This window comes from Podarcis bocagei (genome assembly GCF_964188305.1).
Source record: "Podarcis bocagei genome assembly, chromosome: Z".
NCBI classification, from domain to species: Eukaryota; Metazoa; Chordata; class Lepidosauria; order Squamata; family Lacertidae; genus Podarcis; species Podarcis bocagei.
The window spans coordinates 43,975,351-43,991,730 of NC_138140.1; the positions used below are offsets into that span (position 1 = coordinate 43,975,351).

Consider the following 16,380-nt stretch of genomic DNA (forward strand, 5'->3'; position numbering starts at 1 on the left):
ACTGTAGTTTGTCAAGGGTGCTGAGAGCTTTTAGGAGACATCTAGTTCCCTCCCAGAGCTACAATTGCCAGGGTTAAACCACTCTGGTAGGAATTGTTGCTTTGTGAGGGGAATAGAAGTGGTGTCTCCTAACAACTCTCAGCATCCTTAGAAGACTATTTGAAGGACTCTTTAAAGTAGAAAGAAAAAACAAGAAGGTATTTTATTCCAGAAGTGTTTCAGATAGCATATTTTCCCCTATAAGGAACATTTCCCAGTTCAGTCCATCCTACATTGCTGACACTACCTGATGATAATGACTGAGAAAACAAACTTGTTTTTCACAGACAGATGGCTTTTGTTTCTGAAGTTATTTTACTCTAGTATCTGTTCCCACATAAAACACCCTCAAACTGATATGATGCAGCTGTGGTGTTCTAGTGGCAACATCCAATTAACTCACTCTGTGACCTTCTAGTACAATTAAAGAAGCATTTCCTTCATTTCCAACTGAGTCTTCTGCTTAAATTAGTATGTTGCTTTAGTGGAACTAGGATGCTTACTAGGGTTTACTTCATAAACTGCTTAGAAGTCTAGGTTGGCATTAAGCTGCTAATTTATGATGATGATGATGGTGGTGGTGGTGAGGGTGAATAAGAATAATAAATTTACCTATGCCCTTGGTATCACAGCATCATAAGTTTCCCCTCTCCTGCCTGGTACCGGTAGCCAACCGGCACTGAGGGGTCAGAACGGTCAGCCCACAACTGAGAGCTCCGAGAACCTCCTTTCTCTTACCAATGCCATATGCATTGTTCACCAACCCGTCTCCCTCTCTGTCCCCGAAAGGGTTGGTGATAAACTAATGGCAGATGTGAGGACGAATGTGGTCCAATGCTTGCTTGCTCATCCGCACCTGATGACCATCTTGTGCCATATTGGTGGCTTCCCCCCACCCCCCAAATCACAAAACAAAAAAAATCTGGGTAGGCCCTAGTAGGCTGCAATATCACATGAAACAGTATCTTTGAGGTAAATGTGGTTCTAAAGTATAGCCAGGGTTTTCCTGGAATTGATTTTGATATAAAGAATGCAGGCCCTCCTAGGGTCACTATTTTCCAGGGACAGGCCCAGATTTGCAGAAGCCGTCCCGGTTTCTGGTTTGATCCTGGAATGTCCTGCTTTTCCTTAGGATGCCCCTATTTTCGTTGGAGGGTATGGAGTTATGCGACCCCCAAGCCAAGTAGATAAGTAACTACTGTATACAGTGGTGCCCCGCAAGACGAATGCCTCGCAAGACGGAAAACTCGCTAGACGAAAGAGTTTTCCGTTTTGGAGGTGCTTCGCAAAACGAATTTCCTATGGGCTTGCTTCGCAAGACGACAATGTCTTGCGAGTTCCTGCTGGGTTTTTTTCTCCCCCCCTTTTTCTAAGCCGCTAAGCCGCTTATCAGCTGATCTGATCAGCAGATAAGCCGCTAAAAGCCGCTAATAGCGCTAATCCGCTAATCCTTCAATGGGCTTGCTTCGCAAGACGAAAAAACCGCTAAACGAAGAGAATCACAGAACAGATTCTTTTCGTCTTGCGAGGCACCACTGTACAACCTTTAGAAGACATCTGAAGGCAGCCCCGCATAGGGAAGGGTTGTTGCTTTTTTCATGCTTAATGTTTTATTATGTGTTTCTTTAATAAGTTGGAAGCTGCTCAGAGTGGCAATTCAGTGAGATGGGTAGAGTATAAATAATAACATCATCATCATCCTTATTATTATTAATTGAATAGGACATCCCTATGGTCATCGGAGAAATGTTGGAGGGTGTCATGGATCAACCAAATTCACTAGAATGTTGTGAGAATTAGTTCATTGTTGATTTTAACAGAGGGTTAAGACAAGACCATGGAGATAAGGTTGCCAATAGCAACTAATCATGAACCACAGCTGTGGACCACCTCCCATATTGGAAGTGGTACTCCTCTGAATACCAGTTTCTGTGAAATCACATTGCACTTCACTCCCATTTGCAGGCTTCCTGTAGATATAACAATAACATAATAACATCAGGTTGGCCAATGTGAGAAGAAGATAGATAAGATGGGCTTCAGTCTTACCCAGCAGATCTCTTCTTAAGTTCCTTTGTTCAAAAAACAACAACAATGCAAAATGATGTGTTGTAAATCGCACCATTGACATTATTTAATGGGGTTTACTAGGCTTGACTAGGTTCCAACAAGAGAAATCTTTATTTCCTTGTTTATTTGTGGTTAAGTTTCTCAATAGCTTTGTCTTGCCCAGGGCCACTCAAAGTGACTTATAACCAAAGAGACAGACAATAAACCCTGTATAATAATAATAATAAACAATAATAATAATTTTATTATTTATACCCCGTCCACCAATCTGGCTGGGTTTCCTACTCTGAGCGGCTTACAGGATATATAAAACATGGTAAAGTACCAAACATTAAAAATTTCCAGATGCAGGGCTGCCTTCAGGTGTCTTCTAAAAGTTGTGTAATACTTTATCTCCTTAACATCTGATGGGAGGGCATTCCACAGGGAGGGTGCCACTGCCAAGAGGGCCTTCTGCTTGGTTCCGTGTAACTTCACTTCTCACAGTGAGGGAACCAGCAGAAGACCCACAGAGGAGGACCTCGTGTCCGGGTTGGACAATGGGGGTGGAGACGCTCCTTCAGGCATACAGGGCTGAGGCTGTTTGGGGCTTTAATGGTAAGCACCAACATTTTGAATTGTGCTCGGAAACGTACTGGGAGCCAGTGAAGATCCTTTACGTGATCCCTGTGGCCACTCCCAGTCACCAGTCTAGCTGCCGCATTCTGGATTAGTTGTAGTTTCCGAGTCACCTTCACAGGTAGCCCCATGTAGAGTGTATTGCAGTATTTTTTGTGGGGGCTGAAGCCCCCACATCCCCTAGGCGTTAGCTCATATGGAGGAAGCACATGAAGAAGGGCCTCAGATGACAATTGCAAATCTTGGCTCACTGCATATGGGAAGAGAGAGTCTTTGAGACGTTGCCGCCCTGAGCCATTTAAAGGCTAAATTGTTCTTTTTGACAGATCCCCATAGCCACCCAATTGTCTTGAAGTTTGTAGGAGTATGGACTAGCTCTGAATTGCAACTAGCTGCTACTTACACAATGTTAGGAAGAAAAAGAAATGTCTAGGCCTTTGCAAAAATTAGTAAGGGATGAAATATAATTTATAGATGCAGGTCAAGGAAAATCCATCTTACTCATTTTAAGCTGACAGAAGGTATGTAAGCCAATTTAGTAATTGGAATGAGGAAACTTGACTCCATAGGGAAATTAAAATTATAGAACTCCAGTATTTAATTTATTGACTATTCTAGAGGTGTACGACTAAAAGACAGGGCTTTGTTGGACAGGAAGAGAGGATGATATTTTAGAAACACAACATCCCCTCTCAAATGGAAACAGAAGCTGAAAGTTTGAAATTTACCTTGTCCAAAAGTGGGACCTCTCAAAATCTACACTACAAGCATATATCCGTTTTATTCTAGTTATCGTAGTTAACTGTCATGGCTTCTATAACGTCTCTGGAATCTGTGGGAGAGTTTTTACTTCTCATTATCCTGGTTTGAGTCCTACTCTTCAGAGCAGGAGAAAACAAGCTTGCTTCACCCTCCATGTAACAACCCTCTAGATTTTTGAAGGTGGCTGTCATATCTCCTCTTAGTCCCCTCTTCTTACTATCAGGAATAGCGGCATTCGTTAAGAAATCAAAACTGGTAATGAGTTTTAACAGTTAGAGCCAGTATAGTATTGTAGTTAAAGGCATTGGATTAGGGCGGGGAAACTTGAAACTCACTGGGAAATCTTGGGACATTCACTGTCTCCTACCCACCTCACAGGATTGTAGCGAAGATAAAATAGTGGGAAGGGATATGATCATAGAATTGTAGAGTTGGAAGGGACCCCTAGGGTCATCTAGTCTAACCTTGTACAATGCAGGAATCTCTCCTTTTTAAAAAAAATAATATTTATTAGTTTTCCAACAAATTAAACACAACACTATAAAAAACCAAAAAAGAAAAAACATACAACAATACAATACAGTACAAAAAACACTACAAAACACTAACATACAACTAACAAAACAAAACAAAAACCATTTAAAACACAGTCCAATTTCAACATCTTATCTTTCTTTCACTTATTTCCACGACCTCCTCACACCTCCCTTTTTGTATTCCACTTCTATTAATTGTTTCAGCAATTCCTTTCCATCTTCCTCTGTTTTCTATCCTATAATTGTCTTAACAGATTCTAACCTTATTTTTCCCTTTAGTACTCTATTAATCTATTTATACTTAATTCCTTATGACATTTCTACTAAAGACAAAAACTCATTCCAACATTTTTCTAACATTCATTAATTTTACAGTATTTCTGTAAATATTCTTTAAACTTTTTCCAATCTTCTTCCACCGACTCTTCTCCCTGGTCTCGGATTCTGCCAGTCTTGGATTCTGCCAGGAATCTCAACGCATGGTTCCCCCCTCCAGTTTGAAACCATGGTTAGTTTTGCATATCCCTCTTATATTTTCTTAGCAATGTGGCTGAAAATACAAGTGGGCAGATAAATTTGGTTAAAATGTTCCATATTATTTTCTTGCAAAAAGAATGGAATGCACAGATTTACTTTAAGTAGAAATTTACAAATGCACAAAGGAAATAGAATTGTCCTAACAGGGTCATCACAGAGAAAGGCTATGGTTCAGTGGTAGCATATCTGCCTTGCATACAGAAGATTCCAGGTTCAATCCTTGGCATCTGCTAGTAGAGCTAGGAATGTCCCCTGTCTGAAATCAAGAAGAAGAAGAAGAAGAGGAAGAAGAAGAAGAGGAAGAAGGGGAGTTTGGATTTGATATCCTGCTTTATCACTACCCGAAGGAGTCTCAAAGTGGCTAAGAATCTCCTTTCCCATCCTCCCCCACAACACTCTGTGAAGTGAGTGGGGCTGAGAAACTTCAGATAAGTGTGACTAGCCCAAGGTCACCCAGCAGCTGCATGTGGAGGAGCAGAGACATGAACCCGGTTCATCAGATTATGAGTCTACCGCTCTTAATCACTGCACCATACAGTTTCTGCCAGTCAATGTAGGCACTTCTGAGCTGCACAGCCATTTGTCAGACCCAGTGTAAGGTGGTTTCCTGTGCTCCAAATGTCCAGAATTTTGTATCAGCAAAAACTGGAGTAATAGGCAACTAGATTGTATCTCACTTCATTGCAGGAGAATTGTAGTAAAAAACAAACCCACCCAGAAGTTTCTGGGTTAGAAATCCAGAATCTCTTGGTACGGAGACTTATTCTCAAGCATCTAACAACAGAGTTAGCTATATATTTATAGGAAGACCAAGCTACAACATGATACTTTAACAATAGATCAGGCAAGTTCAGACTTGCCCTGGAGGAAACACACATCCCGTGTTCTCTGGTTGCCAGCACACTTCTGAGGATGCTTTGTGGCTCTCTAGAAATGCCAGCTAACTATAGCCTTGTTCTGTAGAAATGGAAGAAACCTGGCCCAAACTGTTGCAGCCTCCCTGAGAATTATATTTAACCTGGAAAATTTAGTATAACACTGTGACACCTTTGCTCAAAGAATCCTGAGAGTTCTACTTGGTGAAGGCAATGAGAATTCAGTTAAAGATAGAAGGGCTCCTCCACAGTACCAATGCAAACACATTTACTGTTCCCTTGGGAGATGTTGTTACTGTACCACTAAACCAGTTTCAAGTGTCCTGCCTAGGGCAAGGAAGCAGGAGGTGAACCATGATTCATAATAGTTTCTCCACACACATGGGAGATGGCTAAGGAGAGGAATCTTGACCAACCCAAAATTCTGTTTGTTAGCATATAAAGCTCTGGCTGCATATTAAGGAAGGAAGCAATGCAAATGCCAACTCTTAGTGAGCTGAGACATCCTCTAGACTCTCTTATTGGGAAAGTGCGATGCAGAGATAAATTCTGACAGACAGTCCATAGCCACACCCCTTCTAAAACTAGACAACAAGAACAAACCTTTGATCAATGCATTATGGCTTCAGTTCCAACGCAGCTTCCTTGTCATACTTGCACACTGCTTTGCTTAACATTGGACCTGACGAAGAGTTCTGGTGAACTCAAATGTTTGAGGACCATTTTGAGATGTTTTGATTGGTCAGAATAAAGGCATTCTGGAAAATGAAGACATCAGTTATGAGTTATAAAGGGACCCGATGGTGCAGGCTCATTCTATGCAACTTGGCATTATTATTATTATTTTACATTAATCTCTGCTCACCTGGGGCTCCGGGGAGTGATGTTTGCCCCCCAGCCATAGCCCAGTTCCACTGCCATCTTCTTCCCGCATGACCATGCTGTAAGCGGATGCCTGGAAACTCCTACTTTAGCCACAGTGGCCTGGCAGGATGGCCTAATTTCAACGGGTCAATCAGCTTGTAGGTGGAGGGGACTAAACCAAGCTTGCAAATTTCCTCTGTTGTTTTTTTATGGTTTGCCTCTCGCCACACTGCTGGCACCATGCACCTGTGAGAGCAATGATAAAACAGAATAATTGCATGGCCAGCACAGTATGCCTGATTTTGGACACTATAAGCTACAATAACTGCATATCCCAGTATCGGGACAGACCTGGGCTTTTGGGTTGACATCAATGGACTCTGTGCTCCCATGAGCACTGTGAACCAATCAGAACCATGATTAATCTTAATTTCTCAGGTAACTTTTCACCCTCCACCCTGTCTGAACTTTCACTGGTCTACATAATTCATAGTTTCATATTCAACACATAATGCACAATTTGTATAGTTTATAGTTATTTATTTTATATTGCTTACCAAAAAAAACCCCCAACCACACAACATTCCCACATCCTTGACAAACTCCCTTTTTTAAAAAAAAAACCCTAAGAACGATCTTCTTCTTCTTTTTGCCCCTCCCTGCCTTCTTTGTTTCTTCATTTTACTCTACTAACATGCCCTCCTTTGTGTGTTTTTAAGCCTACCTTCAATCGAACCAAGTTATGGGCTGGGGAGAGAAAGCTATTGAACTGCGCTCGGTGGAGACGGGAAGCCTGGAAGGTGTGTTTATGCACAAGAAAGCGCAGAAGCTGAAGTTTCTTTGTGAAAGGAACGATAAGGTACGTGTGCTAAACGCTGCAAGATCACACGCCAACATACGAAAAACAATTAGTTGTGTTGGTTCTCTTCTTCATGAGAGGCAGGGCTCTACATCATATTGGGGAGGGGGCTTGGGAGAGGGTCAGCAAGCTGCCAGCTGTTTACAGCTGCTGAGGGAGGGAGCTCTGCTCTCAGAAGGTATTGTTGGAGTACCTTTGCCTGCCTGAAAAATCCCTGCAAAGGGGAACTTATCGTTGGGCACATATGTCTTAAGCATATGTGGCACCGGGGTGCAAAGATCCACCCAGTGACCGCCCTCCGGTTGCTCAGTCCCAGGTGCGCAGGAGAGAGGAGCCGGCCAGCCGTCTCAGTGTCTCGCTGGCTCGGTCGCCCCCAAACTCATGGCGCAGAGCTACCTGCAGCAGAAGAGCTCACCAAGGCACTCCAACTGATGGGCAGGCTCTTCCCCGGACTCAACTCTTGGGCCCCAGACTCTCGGTCTGGCGCCCCTAAGAGCCTGGCACCCGGGTAAGAGGGCCCTGATTGGGCACTTTCCACTTTTCCAAGCAATGAGATGTTGCCTTAGTTTGGCTTCTTTAGAAAGCCAAGATCACTGCCAACCTCTTGGTGTTTTGTAATGTTTGGATTTATTCACAATGTACAGGCAGAGCACGAATAACTTAAGGACTCCTGCAAGTAGCAGATCCACTGCTTTTTGTGATCAGATCCCCAGATGTTTTCAGCTTACACCTCCCAACTCAGCTCTCTCTGAATCTCCCTCAACCCTCAGTTTTGTTTTGTCTTTTGTTTTGTTTTGTCTTGTTTTAATATCCAAAAACATGTTTCTGTTATTTTACACAGATACACTCAGGCTTGGGAAAGGCATTAAATTTCCTTTCCCTTTTTTAAAAAAATAAATAAAAATCAGAACATTCTTGAGAAATTTCCCAATTTTAATGGGGTGTTGTTTGACGGTGGTGTCATGTTATTTTAATTTATTATTTGCCCTTCTTTTCCCCCATGGTCCCAGGGGGGAACATCCATACGCAAATGAATTGTAGGAGTGTTGTGTGTGCCTGATTATGGTATAATTTGTCTTTGCTTATGTTTAAATGTGCTGTGAATTGCATGGAGACCTTTGGGTAACAAGCAGCTAATAAGTCCAATCAATAAATCAGTCAATAATATTCTTCTAGCCCTTTGATCTATTGAAAAGCCATCAACCACCATTAACACTCATTTGTCAATTGCTGAATCACAGCATTGGTCCATCAAGTCTAGCAGGGTCTAAGCCAGCTTTCCATAAGCTGATGCCATAAGCTGTTTGGCTTCCAGTTTCCATCAGGCCCAGACAGCCCTGTGGTCTGGGCAGACTACTCTGTTGCTGAAGATCCAGAAGTTGAACTTGGGAGCTATCTGTGCACATAACCATTTATTCCTACCAGTGGCTTTTGAATCCATCCTGTGCACACATGATGTTAGCCACACTCCATATCTATCCTGTAGTTTCTTGAGAAAATTGCTGTTTCTTTTAAAACTAAGCCTACCACCCACTTGAAGCCATTGATAAATGGTTCTAAGTATCTTCTTTTCTGATGCGTGTGAATGGAAATTACATCACGCCATGACAATTAAAAAAGGTAAAGGTACCCCTTCCCGTACGGGCCAGTCGTGTCCGACTCTAGGGTTGTGCGCCCATCTCACTTAAGAGGCCGGGGGCCAGCGCTGTCCGCAGACACTTCCGGGTCACGTGGCCAGTGTGACGAAGCTGCTCTGGCGAGCCGGCACCAGCGCAGCACACGGAAACACCGTTTACCTTCCCGCTATAAAGCGGTACCTATTTATCTACTTGCACTTAGGGGTGCTTTCGAACTGCTAGGTGGGCAGGAGCTGGGACCGAAAGACGGGAGCTCACCCCCCCCCCCCGCGGGGATTCAAACCGCCGACCATGCGATCGGCAAGTCCTAGGCACTGAGGTTTTACCCACAGCGCCACCTGCGTCCCTATGACAATTAATGTAGCCCTTTTAATAATAATCAGCATGACAAACAAAAGGAAGTGCTTCTGTGTAATTAACTTATGAGATTCATTACTCTGACGCCTTTAAAAAATGAATGAGGAAAAAAAATTACAAAGATGCCTAGGACCAGTATTGGTCACTGAGTTGAATCTCCTTTTGCCGCAGTGCACATCTTTGTGCCACATCCTTAGGACAAACTTTCATGTATTGCTTGTAAACACCAAGGTTCATTGGGCTTGCTGCTGTTAGATGCAGAACATTGGAGCTGGTGAAATTTGGTCTGATTCAACTAGACAGTTTTTGTATTTTTAAAACAGTAAAAGAAATTCATATCTCTTTGAATTAACATGGAGTGTGTGTGTGTGTGTGTGTGTGTGTGTAGATGTATATGCCACATTCTCAGATATGGCTAAAATGTTCTTATCAACATAAAATAACATTAACTTCCCCCCCACAATTTCTTCTCAAGGTGTTCTTTGCATCTGTTCAGTCTGGAGGCAGCAGTCAAATATACTTTATGACACTTGGCCAGAACATACTATTCAACTGGTAAATCACATCAGGATGAAATATCGTTTGATCTTTCCCTCTGGATATAAAAAGGAAGCTGGTTGCAGACGTTTCCATATTTTTCCACAAGGAGTAACAAGAACCCTACCATCATTATACCGTCCTTCAGCTGTGGAAAAGTTCGATTTTCTTTTCTTTTCACATAAATATTGTAATGTTGTTTTGCTAAGTGTTTTATCTTTTCATTCTGGACAACAATATGTAGGTATATGTCTTGCTGTGAGCTGGAAATCCACTTGATGTTAAATTGGTTTTGTATCCTTTTGCTCTTCTTGAAAAATCTTAGCCAGAAGTATTCATCTTCATCTCAGAACTTACAAGGGATAACTTTTACTTCTCTGCAAAAATGACTTATTGGATTCTTTTTTCAGTCGGGGCAAGTCCGGGAGAAGTCCCCAGTGATCTGTTACCCGTAAGTCATTTGGGGCTGCTGGGTTCTCCTGGAGACATCCTGATTTTTATCAGGTTTTGAAACCTTGTATATGTAATGACAGTACACTGCTATATACACTATTACTGTATAATGTATTTCTAATGATATTTTAAACAGCAATGTATTGCTTTCAGACATGGGGTGTTTGTAGATGGATACTACAAATTTTGCTTGCACTAGTGGCCCTTACTTCAAGTGCAGCATCCAAGCTCCTTCTAGTTTTTTTGGTGACTTAATCTGGTTTCAATAGAAATTGCTATTTATGTATAAGTCTGTAAATATGTTCTTTTCTCAACCCAAAGGAACAAGGTCCACAGTTCACTGGGGACTTCTTGCTGAAATGGGGGTGGTTCCTGCTCATTTCAGTGGGAGCTTAACACAGCAGAATTTGCCAGTTGATTAGCCTTTAAAAACAAGAAAACTCCTGATACGCATTGTGTATGAATTATGTCTGAGCAATAGTGACACACTGGTGTTTTTCCACCATGAAATTATATTCTCAGGGGTTTATATTTTGGGCTACTCCAGACTTCAGCTTTCAGGTTTACATGTGCAATTGTGACTTAGCTAAAGTTCATGCAATACTTTGAAAAATGCAAAGCACTATAAAATGTACTACATACTATGATTATATAATAACTGAAAACTTGATACAAAATATTTTTTATCCAAGATAGATATACAGCAGTCTTTATTGGGGTGGGGGTGGAGGGGAATAGGAGGTTGGGGAAATTAAGTATTTTAAAATTAATATAGAGATGTGCCAGAACAGAGGCTGCAAGGTCACATAAGATGACCTTCAGATGATGTTCAGACAGATGTATTTTCAAAGGACACTGTGACTCGGTAACACATTTTATGTTTGCGGGTGGTTTCAGATTCCGTCCTTGGCATTATCTCAGCAGTATGACTGGAAAAAACTGGAGAGATAATGCTTGTCAAAACCATAAAATACTGCACTAGCTAGCCTGACTAAGGCAACTCCCTATGTACCTATGCAAAGCTATAACGATTTTAGTTAATTGCTAAAATATGCAGAACAGATATTGGAGTGCTCTGATCAGGTTGACTTCAGGTGTCTGAGAAAGTTCTTTGATTTTATTCTACAAGCTGAAGCTTTGTCTGAGTATGGCTAACTACACCAGATTAAGCAACTGCAAGGAAGCCAATGCTGAAGCAGTATCCATTGTTAGAGTCTCCATCTTAAAGTGATGCCCCTTTTATTTCTTCCATCGTGTTTTACAAGAAGCGGAAACCTCCCGCTGTGATCTTTGCTTCATGAAATTACACATTTGTTTGCTTTTTGCATCTGCTCCTATTGCACAATTTCACACTGTATCTTCCTCCCAGAATTTGATGGAGGAGATAGCCATTTTGAGGCCCTTGATGGAATGGCTAGGATAGTCAAAGGTTCACCCATCAGTTGGTTGGTTGGCCTTCTTGCTATTTGTGTCAGATTTGTATCAAGTCATTCTCTTTCTTGATCAGGATCTCATCTGAGCATTACTGACATAAGGATATATATATATATATATATATATGAATGACCAGAAGTGGTTTGTGAGCTTATCTAATGATCTAAAATCTAATTATTTAAAAGGGTTCTTTGGTTTGCTACAGGATCCCACCCCTTGATGTGTCCCCTAGTCAACTGATTGCCAGCGAGTGGTAATTTCAAGCTGGGTAGCTGTCTGTGTGCTGACAATGGTATTCCCTCGACTGCTTTTCTCAGTATTCCCAAGGATGGGTTGTAGGTCACTTGTGAAGTTGTGATTTGCTTCAGTACCTTTAACTTGCAGAAGGGGAGTCCAGTTGTGTTGTCACATAGTTTGTGTTCCTGCCTTTTGTGATTTCATAGAATTGTAGAATTGGAAGGGACCATGAGGGCCATCTAGTCTGACCCTCTGCAAGGCAGGACTCTTGTGCCCAACGTGGGGCTTGAACCCTTGGCCGTGAGGTTAAGAGTCTCATGCTCTACTGACTGAGTTAATTGAGTCAGTCAGTCCACTATTCTAACTCAGTTGCTGAGACTCAAGAAAGGAGTTTATCCAAGATCATCCAGGTATTTCCCAGGACATTTGGATGCAAATAGATGTGAAAAGATGTCTCGCAACTGTCGGGGGAACTGCCTTAGGCAGTTGTACACACACACACACACACACACACACACACACACAAAAGTGAACTTCGGGAGACAGATCATCAAATGCCAAAAACCTCTAATTTCCTAAGATATTTAGCTGAACTTGCTTGCAATGGCCCTTGTTTGGTTGAAACTATCATCTGCAAATAAACCGCATGGAAATCAGTGTGGAACTTCGTGAAGAAAGGGCTTGAAATCTGTTAGCATTTTGTCAATTTCAGTCAAAGGACCAGCAGAGCTGCAAGTCACCCTGACATTCTGAAACCATCTTTTGCTTTCTCTTTTAGAAAACTACTTTAAGTTAACAAATGGTCATCACTGAAAGCCAAGTGTTCACCAGGACTTATCCAACTTGTTTTTATAATGCTTTTTTTAAAAAATGTGTTAAAATGAAAAGGGGAAATTTCAGTTGATTTAATATCATCAGTTGTAATTGGTATATAAAAGTTTCAGAGGCTTCAGGTATACATAATGAGATAAACGATTCCTCCACTTTGAGCTACGTGGCTGGGAAAGGGCCTTAGCTCTGTAGTTGGGCAATCGCTTTGCATACAAAAGGTTCTAGGTTCAATCTGTGAATTCTCCAGGTATGTTTAGGGCAAGACCCTTGTCTGTAACCCTGGAGAGCCATTTCCAGCCAGTGTTGATTAGCAGATGAACCACTGGTCTGACTTGATTTAAGGCAGCTTCCTATGTAGCTCAGTCCGCTGGTTTGCTAACTTTTTTCTTTTCTTTTTTTATAAGAGTGTATCTACGGGATGGGCAAAGAGCAACAGCAGAATTTCCCTCCTGAATTACAGAACTATCAGTAGACAAAATAGGATGGTATGGGGATGTGTGGCAAAGGTTATGTAGGGTATGTAGGGATGAAGGCTTTTCTCTCCCAAGTCTCTGGTGGTTCAAAGTTCGCACAAAAAACAGCAGATATACAGGCTGCGATAGGAGCTAACTCCTACAGGCAAAGGTCCCTTCAGCACCCTCCATAAATTATTTGAGGGGGCCAGTCCTCCCCCCTCCCAGTTGATGGGCATTGCCATTCAAATGGTATGTGTGTGCTGTGTTTCGTGATTGATTTTGTGGGGTGGGGCTTACCTGCCACATGCCACCCAATATTTTATTTAAGTTGCCACTTCTCCATGTTGCATTCATGTGTCACTGTAAGTTTTGGTTAATGGTTCATTGAGAACATGCAGATTGCTCATGTTTTGCTCCCCTCTTTTTTGCAAGTGGGAGGAAAAAAAACTCCACAACCCTTGGCTGCGATTGCATCTGAACTAGGTATTGTGGTTGTTTGGCTCCAAGCAAACTACAGTGGTTATGCCAAGAGCAAACCTTGGCTTGCATATCAGGTTTTGCTTTAGGGAAAGCAAACCGTGAGCCCTGGCTCGATTGCCAAACTAAGCCAAGAATCATGGTTTTTTGCTCCCATGCACTAGCAAGACAGGAGCAATCTGTACACTCATGCTAAATAGTTAATGATGGTTTATTGCAGGGATGGCCAGCATGGCACCCTACAGATGTTATTAGACTAAATATCTGACTGAATGCTGGCTGTGGCTGATGGGAACTGTAGTCTGTGAGGTCTTGCAGAGAACACAAACTGGACATTATGGCTGCATCCCTACACACACTTACCAAGGAGGAAGCCCCACTGACCACAGCAGGACCAATGCCTGAGAAAACACAGTGTAAGAATATGTACTGTTATCTTTATTATTAGTTTGCCGTGGGATAAGCAGTCTTTAGACATTATTCTTTTGCTATGGGATTAACAAAAGCTAGTTGATAGGGATCTGTTATTCCTAAGCATGGTAGATCAAAAAGCCGAGGTTTTTTCATAGTTCACACTTAATGCAACAGTTAGGAAGAGCAACGCTGTGAGAGTCAATCAATACCAGTAGGGAGAAATGAATACCGTATTTTTTGCTCTATAAGACTCACTTTTTCCCTCCTAAAAAGTAAAGGGAAATGTGTGTGCGTCTTATGAAGTGAATGCAGGCTGTGCAGCTATCCCAGAAGCCAGAACAGCAAGAGGGATCGCTGCTTTCACTGCACAGCGATCCCTCTTGCTCTTCTGGCTTCTGAGATTCAGAATATTTTTTTTTCTTGTTTTCCTCCTCCCAAAATTAGGTGTGCCTTGTAGTCTGGTGCATCTTATAGAGTGAAAAATACGCTAAATGGTCAGGAAGGGTATGTGAAATGTCACTAAGAAGAAGAAAACAGAAAGGCAAATGTTGGTGAATTATCAGGTTGCTGAGTGATTCCATACCCAATTTCTTGCAAGCAAGTTTCAACTCCATTAGAGTTACTTTTGAGTAAAATTGCACACAAAAGGAATACAGGAAGCTACCTTAAACTGAGTTGGACCAATATGGGCTGCACTGATAGCTGGCAGCCTTTCAGGATTTCCGAGACACAACATTCCCAGTCCTTGCCCAACAATTTTATCTTTTTCTAATGACTTTTTGCAGTTACTTGCATGGAAACATACTGAGAATTGATTAACAGGAAGACTTATGAAGACTTAAGGTCAATGGGAAGATTACAAGCAAGTGAAGCAGGATAACTGTTGATTATCATTATAACCTCCCAGCTACCAAATCAGAATGAATGTTCCATAGATACCAGGCGTAATCTAGCTGCTGTGTAAGCAAGTCAGGTAGGATACATGCACAGGGAGCCTTGAGAAGATTAACACAATCCTAACTCAGAACTAAACCCTATTTAATTCAATGGGGCGTATTTTCAGGCCACCAGAGTTGGGATCGCAGCCTTAAAAACTCTGCTCTTGCTTGTATGTTTGTTTGCTTGCTTGCTTGCTTGCTTGCTTGCTTTTCGAAAACAAAATTCAAGTGAAATAATTATTCAGGATAAAATGCTCTAGGGAGAGAATATAATTATTAATAAGAATCCAGCAACACTGATGTCCTAGTCATTCCCACAACTGCTTTTTTTGAAAGAATTCTCCATATTTGTAATTTACTGTTGTAAAAAAAGTAATGAAAGCAATAAATTGTGCACTTACATTTATTTTGCAAGCTGCATTGTTCTAGCCCAAATCTGTGAATCCAGAAAGTGAAAACAATAAATGCTATGTACTGTATGTCATTGGGAATTTTTTATTTTATACTAATTGTTCTTTAATGTCCAAATTGTATATTTGTAACAGCAAAAATAAAGCAATATTCTCAGCGGAAAACTGGATTTCTTTTAACCCTTACATTCTGGTGATAACTAATATAATGTCAAGTATAATTAGAGCAGCACAGAACTAAGCACACCCGATTCAATTTTATTTCTGTTGGAAGAGTACAGTATTCAACATGTGCCAGTGCTTTGAAAAAACAATACAGAAATCACTCCCATTCCCCGAGTTGTACCAACTATCTCCAAGATTTAAAGGTCATTTTCTCCTCCTCAAAAGAATATGGGGAACGGTAGTTTACACTTCACAAATATGCAGCTCCCAGCACCCTTAACAAACCACTGCTCCAAGGATTCTTGGGGGGAAGCTTTGTGCTTAAATGTATGGTGTATACTCAGATAAAACCATTAAAATTAAGAGTCTTGAATTAGTAATGTCCAGCTGGTGCAGAATCCAGCAGCCAGGTTGTTCACCAGGGCAAGATGGTTTGAGCACATTACATCAATCGTGGCCTGACCGCACTAAACAACGTGTTGTATGTAGTGCTTGCACTGAACACAGTTTGGAAACACCAGCTGGTGCAGAATCCAGCAGCCAGGTTGTTCACCAGGGCAAAGTGGTTTGAGCACATTATATCAATCGTGGCCTGACTGCACTGGATGACAGTTACTTTCCAGGCCCAATTCAAAGTGCTGGCTTGACCTGCAAAGCCTTAACTGGTTCAGGTCTGCAGTACCTCAAAGACCACCTTTCTCCATGTGAACCTTTCTGCCTGGATCCTGCTTTCATCCTCTGAGGACCTTCTTCATGAGCGTCCCTCATGAGAGGTCCAGAGGGTGGGCAACATGAGAACAGACCTTTTCTGCAGTGGCTACACGCTTGTGGAATGCTCTCCTCCAGGACATGTGCCTGGCACCTTCCTTATACAC

At 41.8% G+C, this 16,380-nt stretch overlaps 1 protein-coding gene across 1 annotated transcript in view; it reads left to right on the top strand.

Moving 5' to 3' along the window:
- Positions 1 to 15,505, top strand: part of NRK (Nik related kinase) — a 128,683-nt gene extending 113,178 nt beyond the window's left edge. Inside the window, exons 30-31 of the mRNA XM_081178941.1 lie at positions 7,021 to 7,160; positions 9,630 to 15,505. Coding sequence (XP_081035067.1) covers positions 7,021 to 7,160; positions 9,630 to 9,713 — 224 coding nt within the window. The 3' untranslated portion in view covers positions 9,714 to 15,505. The remainder of the gene's footprint in view (positions 1 to 7,020; positions 7,161 to 9,629) is intronic.
- The last annotated feature ends 875 nt before the right edge of the window (positions 15,506 to 16,380 follow it).